Here is a 17,553-nt window from a genome sequence, read left to right as displayed (position 1 = left end):
ATAGCACCCCATCATTGGTGTTAATGGGAGGAATAGCACCCCATCATTGGTGTTAATGGGAGGAATAGCACCCCATCATTGGTGTCAATGGGAGGAATAGCACCCCATCATTGGTGTCAATGGGAGGAATAGCACCCCATCATTGGTGTCAATGGGAGAAATAGCACCCCATCATTGGTGTCAATGGGAGGAATAGCACCCCATCATTGGTGTCAATGGGAGGAATAGCACCCCATCATTGGTGTCAATGGGAGGAATAGCACCCCATCATTAGTGTCAATGGGAGTAATAGCACCCCATCATTGGTGTCAATGGGAGGAATAGTACCACATCATTGGTGTCAGTGAGAGGAAGAGTACCCCACCTTTGGTGTCAGTGGGAGGAATAGTGCCCCATCATTGGTATCAGTGGGAGGAATAGCGCCCCATCATTGGTATCCGTGGGAATAATAGTACCCCAATCATTGGTATCAGTGAGAAAAATAGTACCCCATCATTGGTGTCAGTGGGAGAAACAGTACCCCATCTGGTGTCAGTGAGAGGAAGAATAGCACCCCATCATTGGTGTCAATGGGAGGAATAGCACCCCATCATTGGTGTCAATGGGAGGAATAGCACCCCATCATTGGTGTCAATGGGAGGAATAGCACCCCATCATTGGTGTCAATGGGAGGAATAGCACCCCATCATTGGTGTCAATGGGGGGAATAGCACCCCATCATTGGTGTCAATGGGAGGAATAGCACCCCATCATTGGTGTCAATGGGAGGAATAGCACCCCATGATTGGTGTCAATGGGAGGAATAGCACCCCATCATTGGTGTCAATGGGAGGAATAGCGCCCCATCATTGGTGTCAATGGGAGGAATAGCGCCCCATCATTGGTGTCCATGGGAATAATAGTACCCCATCATTGGTGTCCATGGGAATAATAGTACCCCATCATTGGTGTCCATGGGAATAATAGTACCCCATCATTGGTGTCCATGGGAATAATAGTACCCCATCATTGGTGTCCATGGGAATAATAGTACCCCATCATTGGTGTCCATGGGAATAATAGTACCCCATCATTGGTGTCCATGGGAATGGACATCAGTGAGAGGAATAGCACCCAATCATTGGTGTCAATGGGAGGAATAGTTCCTAATCATTGGTGACAGTCGGAAGAATAGTACCACATCATTGGTGTCAGTGGGAGGAATAGCGCCCCATCATTGGTGTCAGTGGGAGGAATAGTGCCCCATCATTGGTGTCAGTGGGAGGAATACCCCATCATTGGTGTGAGTGGGAGGAATAGTACCACATCATTGGTGTCAGTGGGAGGAATAGCGCCCCATCATTGGTGTGAGTGGGAGGAATAGCACCCCATCATTGGTGTCAGTGGGAGGAATAGTGCTCCATCATATTGGTGTCAGTGAGAGGAATAGTGCCCCACGGGCTGGTTAAACGTGAGTAAAGGGTCGTATGGTGTCCGCGGTGCTCTGTATGTCTTGTGCTGCACAGACTGGCATTCTACGTGGATGTGATGGGTGATGACAAGTCCTCAGGTAAAGGGAACACTCATTATACAGATCACATGACTGTCACGTCCCCGCACTGTACAGGGCGGTCGGTATTACGTGTGATAAGGGGAATCCTCCATTCATAGTACAGAGTCTGGTTGGATCTCAGTGATTCGGTCGGTATTATTAAGCACGATAAGTATGTGGCCCCTGGAGCCAGGGAACCCCTGATAACCTATAGAAACTACGTACATCCTGACCCCCGCAAAGAAACATTACCCTCTCCCGATCACACTGAGAACGTCCATGTGTCACTTCCTAGCAGGCGCATTTTAATGACGTCAGACGGGACCCTGTTACCAAGCAACGGTAAAAAAGCGTCACCTCGCGGTGGTGAATTGAAGAGCCAAGGATCAGGTGTGTGTTTACACAGTGCAGAGTATACAGATTATAGAATATGACGGCGTGACCCCCCCCCCCCTTCTGATTTGTAATCTGTGTGGGGGCAATGACAACATGAACGGGGGAGGTCGGGGGTCTACTGCATGTTCTGATGGTTGAGCTGGTGCGGCGCTCCTCCCCTCTTCCATCTAAAGCATCTGTCTGTCATTTTATATCACCATGTTTTCTGTCAGCCTTTAGAGCAGTGGTGGGCGACTTTCTAGGAGTGTGGGTCTCAAGTGTGGCACCTGACATTACCCAAGGGCCACTCATAATACTGAATGTTCTGAGACAGCGGATACACAACAGATTTTAGTCAGAGACTGAGGACATGATTAAGTGTGAGCTCAGGTGTGTTCCAAAGACCACGTGCCCACGCCCGCCAGGAGGATGACACTCTGCAGCGCTAAGCACAGGCAGTGAGACATTTCCCGATCTGCGGCGCCTGACGGGCGCGGGCACTGTTTCACATGATACAGGAGATGGTCAGAGACGAAGGACATGATACAGGAGATGGTCAGACACTGAAAACAAGGTACAGGAGATGGTCAGAGACTGAGGACAAGATACAGGAGATGGTCAGAGACTGATGACACAATACAGGAGATGGTCAGAGACTGAGGACACGATACAGGAGATGGACAGAGACTGAGGACATGATACAAGAGATGGTCAGAGACTGAGGACATGATACAAGAGATGGTCAGAGACTGAGGACACGATACAGGAGATGATCAGAGACTGAGGACACGATACAGGAGATGGTCAGAGACTGAGGACACGATACAGGAGATGGTCAGAGACTGAGAACATGATACAGGAGATGGTCAGAGACTGAGGACATGATACAGGAGATGGTCAGAGACTGAGGTCATGTCATGATACAGGAGATGGTCAGAGACTGAGGACATGATACAGGAGATGGTCAGAGACTGAGGTCATGATACAGGAGATGGTCAGAGACTGCAGACATGCAGGCTATCAGTGCTCACCAATGCTGCCTATCAGTTCCCATCAGTGCTCATCAATGCTGCCAATCTGTGCAGCCTATCAGTGCTCATCAATGCCCCTATCAATGCTGATCAATGCTGCCCATCAGTACAGCCTATCAGTGCTCATCAATGCTGCCTATCAGTCCCGCCTATCAGTGCTCATCAATGCCGCCAATCAGTGCAGCCTATCAGTGCTCATCAATGCCTCCTATCAGTGCCACCTATCAGTGCTCATCAATGTTGGCTATCAGACATCACTGATGGGCACTGATAGGTGGGCATGGATGGGCACTGATAGGTGGCACTGATGGACAGTGATGAATGCCACTGATTGACACTGATAGACGACACTGATTAGCATCACTGATTAGGAGGCAATGGCAGGTATTGCTAGTGGGCACTGATTGACATCATGTGTGGGCACACATTGCCACCAGGGATGCCATCCCTGATGGTCATCAGTGGTGACCATCCCTGGTGGTCCTGGTGGCATAACCTGGTGGTCCTGGGTGGGCATCCAAGGAGGGGCTGCGCTGATAAACAATCAGCAGCCGATCGACTCTCCTCTATTGTGAGTGAGTAAAAGCCTATAAACAGCTCCTTCCTGTTTACATCGTGATCGGCTGTGATTGGACACAGTTGATCACGTGGTAAAGAGTCTCTGTCAGAGACTCTTTACCTAGATTGTAATTGCGCTGTGTCAGACTGATACGCCCGGGGGCACGCAGCGGCTTGTTATCCTGACCACGTCATATGATGTCCGGTCAGGATATCGCAACCACTTTGCCGATGTCATTTTGCTATATGGCGGGCGGCAAGTGGTTATCTTGCTGCACATTTTCACTGGCAAGTTGTACACTTGCAGAGCACTTTGAAGCACAAGTTCTAGTTTACACTTTTCCAATTTGTAGCAAACTTGCATAGCAAGTCTCTAGCAAGAGCAAAGTTGAGGTGGTAAGTCTACAGCAAGTGCTCTGCAAGTCACAGTGACCCCTGTGGTGGGATGACTATTGCACAACATAACTGAACCAGAACTTGCAGCAGACTTGCAGAATGTTTGCAAAGAAAGTTGATCTGGAGTCATGCAATATGGAGTTGCTGCAATTGTGCAACAAACTTAGCAAGTCATTTTCAAACTTGCAGCTCAATTGATTGCTATCTGGGGAGAGCTGTTCTGCTCCTTGCACCATTTCTAGTGAGAAGCCTAGCAGCTGCGGATGGGAGAGAGCCAATCTGCTCCTTCTCCCGCCCCTCTCCTGTGTTCACCACGGGAACTGTGAAGCCCAGCAGCTGCAGATGGGAGAGCAGAGGGACAATCTGCTCCTTATCCCCCCTTCTCCTGTGTGCACTGCGGGAGGTGTGAAGTCCAGCAGCTGCGGATGGGAAAGGAGAGAGACAATCTGCTCCTTCTCCTGCCCCAATCCTCCTGTGTCCACTGCAGGAATTGTGAAGCCCAGCAGCTGCGGATGAGAGAGGAGAGAGACAATCTGCTCCTTGTCCCTCCCCTCTCCTCCTGTGTTCACCATGGGAAGTGTGAAGCCCAGCAGCTGCAGATGGAAGAGGAGAGAGCCAATCTTCTCCTTCTCCTGCCCCTCTCCTCCTGTGTGCACCGCGGGAGGTGTGAAGCTCAGTCAGCTGCAGATGGGAGAGGAGAGAGCCGATCTGCTCCATCTCCCACCCCTCTTCTTCTGTGTCCCCCCCGGGAAGTGTGAAGCCCAGGCAGCTGCAGATGGGAGAGGATAGAGCCAATCTGCTCCTTCTCCCACCCCTCTTCTTCTGTGTGCACCCCAAGAAATGTGATGCCCAGGCAGCTGCGGATGGGAGAGGAGAGAACCAATCTGCTCCTTCTACCGCCCCTCTCCTCCTGTGTGCACAGTGGGAAGTGTGAAGCCCAGGCAGCTGCGGATGGTAGAGGAGAGAGACGATCTGCTCCTTCTCCCACCCCTCTCCTCCTGTGTGCACTGCGGAAAATGTGAAGCCCAGCAGCTGAATTCAGCTGGTTATCTTCACATATCCTGTGGTGCACACAAAAGGAGAGGGGCGGCAGATCAGCGCCCTCCTCTCCCATTTGTGCGAGGGAGGAGGTAGGGGGAAATACCAGTGCAGGCTCTGGGCTGTATTAGAGACACTATCAGCTAAGAGCCCTGCGGCCAGCAACCCCACTGAGGCTTGCATTGATGGAACACCAGGACCCAGTTGCAGGTGCCACCTTTGAGCCCCTGGTAGTTCCACTACTGGCACATGCTTTAGGAGAAAGTAATTGACTGGGGACATATTAAATAATACACATACAAACACACGAACCGGTGCAGCGGTCTGGGGATTTGAAATCATCGCTCTTCTTTCCTTTTTTTTGCAGCGCTTCCAGGAAAGATCAGAGCAATTGCTTTGATCTGTACCAGAAGCAATGCAGAATCAAGGGAGGAGAGGAGTGGGAATTTCAAATCTCTGAACTGTTACACTGGCTGCTTGGCCACTAACAGCTCATCACCTATGGAGGTAAGTGCAGCGGGTACTGAGGGTGGGAAGGGTGTATGGTGTTAGGTCATCTTTTAATTTTTTCTGCAAAGGCGAACTAACCTTTAAATGTATTTCACCGTATGAATGTGTAGCGGCGGACTCCTGAAGAGCACGCGCTATGTGTTTTCAAAATTTAACTTTACCCAAACTACAGTTTGGTTTGGGTCTATTTGCCTAAATTTGACTGGGCTGAGACATGTTCAGCCTGGCCACAGGGGGGTGCTGTCTCTGGTGGCAGGCGTGGAACTATGGTCTGGTTGGGCGTTTCATTTACTCTCTCTCGGAGTCAGGTCAGTGGGAGTGGCCCTCTCGCTGTGCCCTCTGGGAGAGGGTATTTAAGATGCGGACGTCATGTGGTTCAGGGTTCCGGTCCAGTATGCTGTGCTGATTTCATGGTCCTGGTCCTCCTGACCAGCCCCCAGGAAGGCTATGGCCTGGGGTGCGGATCCACCCGACTTTAATGCCTCGGGGCTGGCTAGCCCAAGGCAAGGGAACTAAGGAAGTATTCCAAGGTGGATGGGTGCTGTCTCTGGTTCAGGAGAGACCCATTGAACTTCGAGCGCTCCAGGGGAGGACTCTTTAGAAGAACACCACATGCGGGTTGGTTTTCTTAACAAGAGCCTGGAAGGGCTGAAGTAACCGAGAGAATCCGGTCTTGTGGATATCGCCAAGCAGGCTGAAAGATCCAGGTATCCTACAAGTGTTCTACAGCTTAGTTTCCCTATGTGTTCTGCAGTCAAAGTAAGCAAGTTGTTTAACGTTTTTTGACATTGAGAGTACCTGAACTTTCCTTTCCAACCCTTTGATCCCAAGTTGAAAGACTGTTCAATGGTTTGAGTTTTTGCAAATAAAATCCATTCAAGTGGATCTATTGTCAGTCTCAAGTTACTGGGCCATCTGCCACGGGACATCCCCTAGACGTGAAACAAGGAGAACGAAAGGTAACGGTAAGCCCAAAAATAACCAGCAGCTCCTTCGGGGGTTAGTGCTACATATGATATTGTTATTTCCCTGTAAAATCCTCCTTTGTGTAGACCAGTGTAGACCCAGTTTGTCCTAGATCAGTTTCATGGGTTGCTATGGTGCTGGTGGGCCTGCTGTGAAGGGTGAACTCTGATGTGATTGGAGAACCTCAGATGAGGAGGGGAAATGTCTGATGTGAAGTCAATTTCATCAAGGCAATTGTGTGTATTGTCCCAGGCCTAGGTTTGCCATTGATAAAGTAACATTATGTTTCCATTTTAGACTGGGGTACCTTGAGATTTTGCATACTTTTAAAGGGTGCAGTGGCCAAACAAATGTGGAGATATGCTGATGTAGACACCCAAAAGCCCTGAGACTGCATTTTGGCACCGCCATCTTGGATGTGATATCAGCAGCCCCAACGGACGTAGACACAGTATTTCCTTTCACTCCTCCCCTCAATGCTACATAAAAGTTATGTGGGAAGCTGAGGGGAGGGTCGGAGGAGCTGGGCCAGCAGAGACAGTAATTAGACACTCCCAAAAGAGGATTGGGCTATGACCTATAAGGAGGGAGGGTACTGTGCTAGAGAATAGACTTTTCCTCAAGTAATCACAATTTCTAGCAAGTTGATGATGTGATCATGTGATTTTTTTTTTTCCTTTAAAAATCAGAGATATAGTAAAGCTTACAAACATTTCTACATATGTGTGATCAGGCCTACTGCTGAGGAGGTGGAGAGGCAGGCAGACTTAAGACTGCAAGTGGATTAGGAGCATGAGTGTAGTTTTCTCACACAGTACCCACCTTCCTTTTAAGCCCCCTTTTTAAGCATTTATATGACATATCAGTATCAGTGGCAGCTGGTGCTCCATCGGTCGGGGGGGGGGGGGCCACAAACAAACAAACCTGAGACATCTACAGCCCCCCTCTTTGGGTGCTCCAGCCTGCCACCCCAGTTCACCTTCCCAAGAAAAATTAAAAAACCTTTGCTTTCTTAATTGGATTGATAGCCTGCAATACTGGATGGACTGGCTCCTAAACTCTGTATTGACCTCTCAATTGGCATGTATTTTGTTACTTGTTGTCTATTGAAATATGTTATTTTCCTGTGCCATTGTTTGTAGCTAACATCAACAACGTTTGGTGAGTGCAGATGAGTAATCATGTAATTAAATTATTTTATTAGAACAGAATGGCCTATTTTAGTTCTGATCTAAAAGCTGATGGACATGGTGAGGTATGGGTGGACTTTGGACCTAATGCCAAGCTCAAGCAATATGGTTGGAGGTGCACGACTAAGGAGGATTCCTACTCCAACAAGACATTACTTGGAAATTGGAACCAGGAACGTTATGACCTTCGTAAACTCGAAGAAAGGAAGCCACTGCCTTCTCAGGTACTAATAAAGAAATACTGATATGCCCAAGTATATCAAGCTTTTGCCAAGATTTAAAAAAAAAAAAAAAAAACCCTGCCGGCATTTCTATACTATAGATCACCCTAGGACGGACCATCTAGACCGTGTTAAGGACTCCCAGACTCCATGCTTTTATTGTGTATATCGCTATGGTGACTCATAGTGTAAAATCATTAAAACATTTTATTAAATACGTTCAAATTGCACTTACAAACACAAGCTGTATCAATCGCTTTGGATAGGAACAGACAAAAAAGCCGCCCGGCGTATTTCCCAAAAGTCCGTCCTCCCTGCGTATGACATGGTGGCGTCACTGCGTGCCGTCTCAGATGCGTTTCGTCATAGATGACATTGTCAGTGGGGAACCATTTAACGTCATCTATGACACAGACACACAAGCAAAGATCAGCTGCCGGAAAAACCACAGGCAATACCCCTGACTAATACCATTTGTCTGCTTTTTTTGGGCACATCTTCCAGAATTTAGTTGCTCTTTAAGCAGATTATCTTTTTGAAAGTGAGTATTTCAGTAGCGGCTAGAAGGCTGCTGAAGGACTCCAATTGGCCCAGCTTTGCTTTGTTCTTATGTTGGTTATTCCAGCTTCAATTACTTTCTGAAATGAATGTGCCATTACTGAGCTTATATCGACCACCTCCTATTTAGCTGAAACTCAAGGAAGCTACTCCTGTCCATAATGCAAGTCCTCCCAAACATTTTCCACTTTATAGTGCCTTAAAGTATTCATACTCCTTGAAATTTTTCCGCATTTTGTCATGTTACAACCAAAAATATGAATGTATTTTATTGATATTTTATGTGGTAGACCAACACAAAGTAGCACAAAATTGTGAAGTGGAAAGGAAATGTATAAATGGTTTTAAATTTTCTTTACATATAAATATCTTAAAAGTGTGGTGTGCATTTGTATTCAGCCCCCTTTACTCTGATACCCCTAACTAAAATCTAGTGGAACCATTTGCGATCAGAAGTCACCTAATTGGTAAACAGAGTCCACCTGTGTGTAATTTAATCTCAGTATAAATACAGCTGTTCTGTGAAGCCCTTTGGGGTTTGTTAGAGCACCTTAGTGAACATACAGCATCCTGGAGGACAAAGAACACATCAGACAGGTCAGGGATAAAGTTGAGGAGAAGTTTAAAGCATATCCCAAGCTTTGAACATGTCACAGAGCACTATTCAATCCATCATACAAAACTGGAAAGAGTATGGCACAACTGCAAACCTACCAAAACATGGCTGTCCACCTAAACTGACCTGCTGGGGAAGGAGAGCATTAATCAGGGAAGCAGCTAAGAGGCCCATGGTAACTCTGGAGGAGCTGCAGAGATCCACAGCTTAGGTGAGAGATTCTGTCCACTATTAGTGGCAAGAAGAAACCAATTGTTGAAAGAAAGCCATAAGAAGTCCCATTTGCAGTTTGCAAGAAGACATGTGGGGGACACAGCAAACATGTGGAAGAAGGTGCTGTTGTCAGATGAGACCAAAATGTAACCTTTTGGCCTAAAAGCAAAACGCTATGTGTGGCGGAAAACTAACACTGCACATTACCCTTAACACACCATCCCCACTGTGAAACATGGTGGTGGCAGCATCGTGTTGTGGGAATTTTTTTCTTCATCAGGGACAGGGAAGCTGGTCAGAGTTGATGGAAAGATTGATGGAGCCAAATACCGGGCAATCTTAGAGGAAAACCTGTTATGCCGCGTACACACGAGCGGAATGTCCGACAGAAAAAGTCAGACGGAATCTTTTCATTGTATATTCTGATCATGTGTATACCTCATCTGACTTTTTTTTACAAAAATTCCGATGGACCTAGAAATAGAACATGTTTTAAATTTTTCTAACGGAACCAATTCCTATCGGCAAAACCACTCGTCTGTATGCTGTTCCGATGGACCAAAAATGACGCATGCTCTGGCGCAAGTACGAGACAGAAGCTATTGGCAACTGGCTATTGAACTTCCTTTTTCTAACTCTGTTGTACATGCTGTACGTCACCGCATTCTTGATTATCGGACTTTGGTGTGGTCGTGTGTACGCGTGACAGTTTCAGCAGAACTCCGTCGGAAAAACCTTTGGAGTTTATTCCAACGGGAAAACCGGTCCTGTGTACGCAGCATTAGAGTCTGCAAAAGATTTGAGACTGGGTCGGAGATTCACCTTCCAGCAGCACAACAACCCTAAACATACAGCCAGAGCTAAAATGGAATGGTTTAGATCAAAGCATAGTCATGCATTAGAATGGCCCAATCAAAGTCCAGACCTAAATCCAACTGAGAATCTGTGGCAAAACTTGAAAATTGCTGTTCAAAGACGCTCTCGATCCAATCTGACAGAGCTTGCGTTATTTTGCAAAGAAGGATGGGCAAAAATGTCACTCTTTAGATGTGCAAAACTGCTAGAGACATCCCCAAAAAGACTTGCAGCTATAATTGCAGCGAAAGGTGGTTCTACAAAGTATTGACTCAGGGGAGCTGAATACAAATGCACGCCACACTTTTCACATATTTATTTGTAAAAAAAATTGAAAACCATTTATCATTTTCCTTCCAGTTCACAATTATGTTACACTTTGTGTTGGTCTATCACATAAAATCCCAATAAAATACATTTATGTTTTTTGGTTGTAACATGACAAAATGTGGAAAATTTAGAGGGGTATAAATACTTTTTCAAGGCACTGTATGTGCTCGTGAACACAAGGTCATAGCTCTCCAAAACAGTTGTAATCAGCTTTTGGGTAATGATCTCATGTCTATGGGTGGTTCTTGACTTCATTTCAGTGGGCTGCCTTACATGCGACAAACAGAGCAAAGAAGCACATACACCTTTTTGCACTTTGTGCATTTTTGCTAGTTTGTCGTGCATTATTTGGCGAGGAATAATGTGCTGTTTGTTGCATTTGGGGTGCCGATAACAATAAACAACAATGTACACCCACAATTGTGCATGCATTGATACGCTGCATTAGTTAGTCTGCTGGTTAAAGGCTATCCGGTTTCTGAAGCAGAATTAAATCAAACAGATTAGAATAATCCAGTCTTTATTAGTGTTTCTGCCTCCTGCAATAAATGATCATCTCCTCCTCTCCTCTCTAATCTTATACCAATCAAAGTGTTTCTGTTAATTAACCGGCTACCTGATGATGCCTGAGGGGGTCAGGGATCCTCCATTCACAGCTGTATGTTCACGAGTGTCGTTTCTCAATGAGACTGAAAAGTCCTTCTGCGTTACATTATTTCATAGTTTCATAGTTAGTAAGGTTGAATCAAGACACCAGTCCATCCAGTTCAACCTGAGTGAGTGTCTACAATTGTCCCTGTCCATTGCACACTCACATTGGTCCCTACCTTCAAGGAGCTCACAATCTAAGGTCCCCATTCATATACTAGGGCCAATTTTGGACAGAGCTCAATTAACCTACCTGCATGTCTTTGGACTGTTGGAGGAAACCGGAGTACCCGGAGGAAACCCACACAGCCACAGGGAGAACATGTAAACTCCAGGCAGGTAGTGTCGTGGTATGGATTCGAACCAGCGACCCTTCTTACTGCTAACCACTACACCACTGTGCCGCCATATTTGAAAGATGGTAATTATAAGAATGGTAATATTGCAGAGTTAATATAAATTCGGTTTTACTGTTTCAGTACGCCCACTATTATGAAACCTCTTATTCTGCTGACTACGCTAGAAAAGGAGGTTCAACTGGGGAACACGGTAAGATGAATCACTCCTTCTGCATTATTTTTCAAACTTTTCAGTAATACGTTTAGCTACAAAGTGAAATTATATTTAATAAATATCTATTTGCTTTTTGGCCTTTGTAGAGCCATTTATTAGATTTCTAATATATAGTGTATGACGTTGAAATAACCTTCGCTTGTTAATGACTTCCCCTTTTAACTTCCCTAAAGTGAAAACAAGCCTGCCATTACTGACCATCGCTAACCAAAGCTGGCTATTGTTTGCTTGCATCATTTCTGAGTCACTGTCCCCAGTCAAGTATGCAGATATGCAAAGTTAGAGGATAGTCTTGTCCTGGGCCAGTGATTCAAAATTGAAGTGAGAAGTTCAACATAACATTCTGTCATCTAACATATTTAAAAGGAGAGTTTGCCAATAGCAGCCTCTACATTTTTCCATTTTCTTAAAGGGCCAAAAATGATATTTAATTTTGTGATAGATGATAGAAAATCAAACCACTTACCTGTTTCTTATCATGGGCACACTATAAGACCAGCTTCACACTGAGGCAGTTTTTAGGCGTTTTAGCGCTAGAAATAGCCTCTAAATAACGCCTGAAAACCGTCTCCCATTAATTTCAGTGCAGCATCTTTGGGGCGGTCTGGGAGCACTGTATACAGCTTCGGTCGGGTCACCCACACCCCTCTCACGGTCGGTCATCAAGGTGGGCAGCGCTCATATGGGTGGTGGGTAAGGGTAAGTGTACATGCACAGAGGGATCAATACGCATCAGCAGAAGAAGATTCTAAGAGGTTAAAGCACATACCCAGAGTACCAAGGGGTAACCTACATAGGTTGGCTATTGGATATTGAGGTGTTAACATACATGATTGTCACTGGTGGGGAAATCCCAATCTAATTAAAATTATGTTATACTTCCTTCATAATTCACCTGTAGTGGTTCCTTTGAAAATATTTAGAGTGGTGAATACTCTTTTTTAGACTTTTGCTGTGGAATACGGCAAAAGCCCCCACCCCCCCATAATTTATTTGCAACAACTGCAATATCCTTAAGATGGCAGAGGATTGGCAGTACCCAATCCCTGTCTTTACTATCTTGCGGCCCAAATGCAGCATCTGGTAGGTTCTATGTCCCATAATCAAGCAGGCTCGTCGGCACGCCTAATGGTTATTGGCACCAGAGCGGAAACTGTTAAGATGGGACTGGAGGTGCAGATGTTTCAGAAGTAGGTTATATCACCTACTCCTATTTTCCACATGTTACAATCTAGCACTGAAACTAAGGAAATAATTTCCCAGTGTTATCAAATGTTGCTAATGGAATATTTAAAAGCTCACCCCACCGCAGTGATATTCTTATGGGAGAGAGATCTAGGATCACTCACGGGGGATCAGTCGGAAGAAGCTCTTCAACCTATCCCTATTTTCTCTTTATATGTAGCTCAAAAAGTGTCTCCACTATATATTATATCCCAAAAAAGCTTCATAGGAGGAGCAGATTGGCGGACCCCTTGTGTGGTAGATGCAGGCAAACCCCTGGGGACATCATCCATCTCCTCTGGCATTGCTCAAAGCTCTATCATTACTGGAATGGAGTACTTGCAACATTCAACCAGGTATTTCAGACGGCTGTACCTTTAGATCCGATTTGCTGTGTACTGGGCATCCTAGAGGAGGCGATTCCGGAGGAAATGGTTAGAATTGCATTCTCCCGGGCACTATTCCAGGCTAGAAAGGTAGTTTTAATGGGATGGAAATTTTCCTCATCACCCACAGTTACCTCCTGGATAACCCATATGGGAAATACTCTCATTATGGAGCGATACAATTATCAACATAGGGGGAATTCAGGCAGGTTTGTAAGGATATGGTCACCTTGGCTCAATACGCCCAGATTATGCCCTAGAGAATTGGCAATGTCCAGATTTCTACTATGCCCTACAGGATGATTTTGTTTGGTATATTATGTGCCAAGTGAGTTGTGCGACTGAATATGAGTACGATTATTGTGGCATCATTTGCTATGCCTATGTTATGAGATGTTGCTTTGATAAATGCGGTATGTATATACACACATCCGAAACTGAAATGTTTGTACATTGGAAGTTGTTTTTTACTCAGTAAAATTATTTCCCGATTTAAAAAAAACAAACATATATGACTAGGGATATGGGGGCACACAAACCTCGCTGCCTGCGTCTATAGATACAGACAGTGGCCCTGTCCCTCGCTGCCAAATCACTGACTTTGGATGCTGATGGGTTAACATACATGACCAGGGACTGAGGAGATGACACACAGCCTGAGGAATTAGTGATGATAGGTTATCAGATATGCTGGGTTAACGTTCCTTAGCTGGTTACTGGGTGTTAAAAGGTTAATGCAGAGGAAAGGGTACTGAGGGGGTTAATCTACACCCCTCTATATTCATCACTGAGGGATTGATGAATATGCTCATGAAGCAGGTCACATATACTAAGTAGATATTTACAAAAAATTACTGCGCTAATATCAATGAATAAGGAAAGCTGCTAGCACTACAACCTGACAGAACTTTGTGTAGTGATAAATATAAAAATAAGTGCTACGCTAAGTGTAATAACAAATGAAATTTCAAAATAAATGCATATAGATACAAAGTGTAAATGATCAAATAATTACATGCAAACAACCTGTAAAGGGCAAACAAAAGTCCATAAGAGTATGTGCAAAAAAGTCCAAAAGAGGATGTTCAATTCCAATAGTTGCTTTGAGAGACCGCCAATGTCCACTAAAGGAGTCACCACGGCACGTGCACCACCCGGAGGGGAGATTAAACACGCTTAGTAAAGTTAATGGACTCAAATTCCAGCAGAACTGAGTCAAGCAAGCATGGAAAGCAGAATGTCTCCAGAATAGTGGTCTATGCAGTAACTTTAGGTATCTGACACCGTGTCCTCCCAAAAGGCAGGTCCTCTTGCTTGATCATGAAGTCCAAAACTCATAAAAAATAAAATGACTCCACATGTAAAACCATCACTGTGAAATGTATTTAAAAAGTAGAACACTCACATCAAATATGAAGTAACAGGCATATTGTCAAAATATCACCAGGACATGGTATCCAAGGTATTCCAAAACGCAATGACATGCAAAAGTCTCAACCCGACGCGTTTTGTCTGCTAAGACATCATTATTTTTATGAGTTTTGGACTTCATGATCAAGCAAGAGGATCTCCTTTTTGGGAGGACACAAGGTGTCAGATCCCTAAAGTTACTGCATAGACCACTAGCCTGGACACATTCTTCTTCCCATGCTTGTTTGACTCAGTGCTGCTGGCAATTGAGTCCATTAACTCCAGTAAGCATGTTCAATCTCTCCTCTGGGTGGTGGATGCACGTGCCGTGGTGACTCCATTAGTGGACATCGGTGGTCTCTCATCACAACTATGTTCCTTTGCACATATTCATTTATTTGCACTTTACAGATTGTTTACATGTAATTTGGTCACATATACTGCAGAGAGGTCACAGAGGGGTTAAAGCTGAGGGTGGATGACTGAAGGGTTAAAGATCATTCTGTGGTGATTGATCACAGAAAGGTTAGGGGGATACTGATGACAAAACATTTTTTGCCTTAATGCAAGGAATTATTTATACAGCTTCATAACCACTTTAAACATCATGTTGCATTTGGAGGAAGGTACCACCACCGAATGTGACCGATCCGAATGCAGTTGCAGCATGGTGGGTCGGAATTTTAGTAAACACATGTGGTGAGTAGGCAACATATCACTTCTTCACTGCCTGCCAAATAGATTGCTTTTCAGAGGGGAGGCAACGGCCACCACCTGTGTAAAGAAGCCCAAAGAGTGCTGTTTGTGTGTTGAGGGAAAGGCTACAGGGCAAAAATCAATTGGTCCAAACACGATCCCGGACTATACTCAGGATCTACAGTTACTAAAAAGCAATCACAAATTTATTTCTGCAGAGAAGGAAGAGGGAAGAAATGGCTGCTGAACTGAGCTTTACTCTGAGTGCTGAACCTCCAGACTTTGAAGAGAAATTGTTAAGATTGGAGCAGCCAGAATCTGGAGCAGTAACACATGACATCTGCTTCTGTCTTTCATTTTGAAAGCTTAAAGTGTTTGTTACCCCAACATTTCATATTCTTAACATGTGCTTGCTGTACCATGTACTTGTATGAGAAAGTCTCCTGTTCTCTTTGTATTGCTTCCTTTACATGAAATTCCTGGTGATCCTGCCAGTCCCTCTGCTTTCCTTTTGTAAACTGACCACACTAAGCAGGAGAACATAATTTCTCTAGCTGGGAAGCTCAGTGTGCTGTTGCTTCTCCCCCTGCTCTTATGCAGCTATGAATAGAAGGAATACGATCACTAAAAAAAAGGGAAAAAAATATATTTACAATGTTTTTTTTTATATCTGTACACAAATGTTTAGCCTTTCATTTCTATATTAAACTGGATGGGTTGTTTTATATGATGATTGTTTACAATCACTTTAACTGAGCAAGCTGAAGATAGAAGCTGATTGGGTACAGTGCACAGCTGGTCCATAGTCTGTCTGCTCCAGTTTTATCAAATTCCCCCCTGTGTGTCTATGCCTCGGGGGTAATGTCTATTTGAAAGCCATGGACAGTCTTTAACTTGAAATTTGTGTGTGGCAAGTGTGTGACAGCAGACAGAGGAGTCTCTGGAGAAGAAACTGGAGAGTGTGTGCTGGAAGCAGGGCTGTCTTTAACACAGGGCAAAAGGGGCAGCTGCCCCGGGCCCAGTCATTGTTGTGGGGCCCAAGGTAGCTTCCCCCTTGAGCCCCCTAGAGCCCACACTGCCCGCTTATAGTTTTAAATAGATTAGGAAAAGCCCAAGAAAATGTTTGCCTAGAGTCCAATCTATTAAAGATGACCCTGGCTGGAAGAGGGAATCAAGGGAATGAACAAGCCGCGTGGGACGTGGGTGTTGGTGGTGGGATCTTACAGGGGAAAGACAAGTCTGTGTGTTGGAGGTACAATGTCATTGGGTAAGGACCAGTAAAGGCTGATTTGCACTGTGACAACATGAAACTCTGACTTGGGCATTATATGTGTTTTGTGTCTACAGTACATTTTTAAACTATGTGTTATTCTTTTTCAGTTTACAAAAAAGAGCCCCATGTGTTTCCAGGACATCAACCTGAACTGGGTCCACCACAATACAGAACTCTTCAAAAGTCATGTTACATGAGCGACTATGGAAGCTCATAGACCCATCACCCATCGCCCAATACTTCTGATCAACGTGCTATACTAAATAACCCACATGACCAACAAACGCATTATTAAGAATTATTGTAGAAATCGTTTTAACATTTCAAGTATGAAATGACTGACTAGTACACAACTTTTATCTGGAGCGCAAAAGCTCAGAGGTAATAATAAATGCATGTGAAAACGAAAATCTGTCAATGTGAAAACCAAAAATACCTTTCAAGTCAAAGAAAAAAAGTATTAGTAGCAATACTGATACTCATGTAAAAAAGTAATAAATGACAGTTTGGATAAAGTTAGTCAGTTGCACTTGACTTGATGTGCCTGAGCTACCATATGTCTTGCTGCCTTCAATGTTATTGTAAATTGTAAAAAAAAACATACAGTATCTCACAAAAGTGAGTACACCCCTCATATTTCTGTAAATATTTTATTCTATCTTTTCATGTGACAACACTGAAGAAATTACACTTTGCTACAATGTAAAGTAGTGAGTGTACAGTTTGTATAACAGTGTAAATTTGCTGTCCCCTCAAAATAACTCAACACACAACCATTAATGTCTAAACTGCTTGCAACAAAAGTGAGTACACCCCTTAGTGAAAATGTGCAAATTGGCCCCAAGGTGTCAATGTTTTGTGTGGCCCCCATTATTTTCCAGCACTGCCTTAACCCTTTTGGGCATGGAGTTCACCAGAGCTTAAGGGGTTGCCACTAAAGTCCTCTTCCACTCCT

The 17,553-nt window shown here is 44.7% G+C and overlaps 2 protein-coding genes across 4 annotated transcripts in view; one reads left to right on the top strand and one right to left on the bottom strand.

Annotated features, from left to right (window-relative positions):
• The window catches only part of FDXACB1 (ferredoxin-fold anticodon binding domain containing 1), a 29,881-nt gene extending 28,053 nt beyond the window's left edge, over nucleotides 1-1,828 (bottom strand). The window contains exon 1 of the mRNA XM_077456922.1: nucleotides 1,784-1,828. The gene's annotated coding sequence lies outside the window, so the exon portion shown is untranslated. The remainder of the gene's footprint in view (nucleotides 1-1,783) is intronic.
• Nucleotides 1,450-17,117, top strand: CFAP68 (cilia and flagella associated protein 68). Of its 3 annotated transcripts, XM_077456923.1 has the most exons (5): nucleotides 1,666-1,921; nucleotides 5,297-5,436; nucleotides 7,610-7,819; nucleotides 11,516-11,585; nucleotides 16,706-17,117. In XM_077456923.1, the coding sequence occupies exons 1-5, from the start codon at nucleotides 1,840-1,842 to the stop codon at nucleotides 16,813-16,815; spliced, it is 612 nt and encodes a 203-aa protein (XP_077313049.1). In that variant the 5' UTR covers nucleotides 1,666-1,839; the 3' UTR covers nucleotides 16,816-17,117. The 3 variants fall into 3 exon arrangements, with proteins under 3 accessions (XP_077313051.1, XP_077313050.1, XP_077313049.1); XM_077456925.1 differs by lacking the exons at nucleotides 1,666-1,921; nucleotides 5,297-5,436 and adding an exon at nucleotides 1,450-1,549; XM_077456924.1 differs by lacking the exon at nucleotides 11,516-11,585 and having other exon boundaries at nucleotides 1,646-1,921.
• The last annotated feature ends 436 nt before the right edge of the window (nucleotides 17,118-17,553 follow it).

This window comes from Lithobates pipiens, unplaced genomic scaffold, assembly GCF_037356315.1.
Source record: "Lithobates pipiens isolate NorthernLeopardFrog02 unplaced genomic scaffold, aLitPip1_a1.2 Scaffold_27, whole genome shotgun sequence".
NCBI lineage: Eukaryota > Metazoa > Chordata > Amphibia > Anura > Ranidae > Lithobates > Lithobates pipiens.
The sequence above is the reverse complement of the archived record's forward strand: the minus strand, read 5'-3'. Positions and strand labels throughout refer to the sequence as shown.

What these genes read in the sequence shown, in the direction of transcription:
- CFAP68 (XM_077456923.1), top strand. Translation starts at nt 1,840, where the DNA reads ATGACGTCAGACGGGACCCTGTTACCAAGCAACGGTAAAAAAGCGTCA. An exon ending in ACAGCTCATCACCTATGGAG is followed by an intron (nt 5,437 to 7,609) that starts GTAAGTGCAGCG and finishes TTATTTTATTAG; the next exon opens with AACAGAATGGCCTATTTTAG. An exon ending in GGAAGCCACTGCCTTCTCAG is followed by an intron (nt 7,820 to 11,515) that starts GTACTAATAAAG and finishes TTACTGTTTCAG; the next exon opens with TACGCCCACTATTATGAAAC.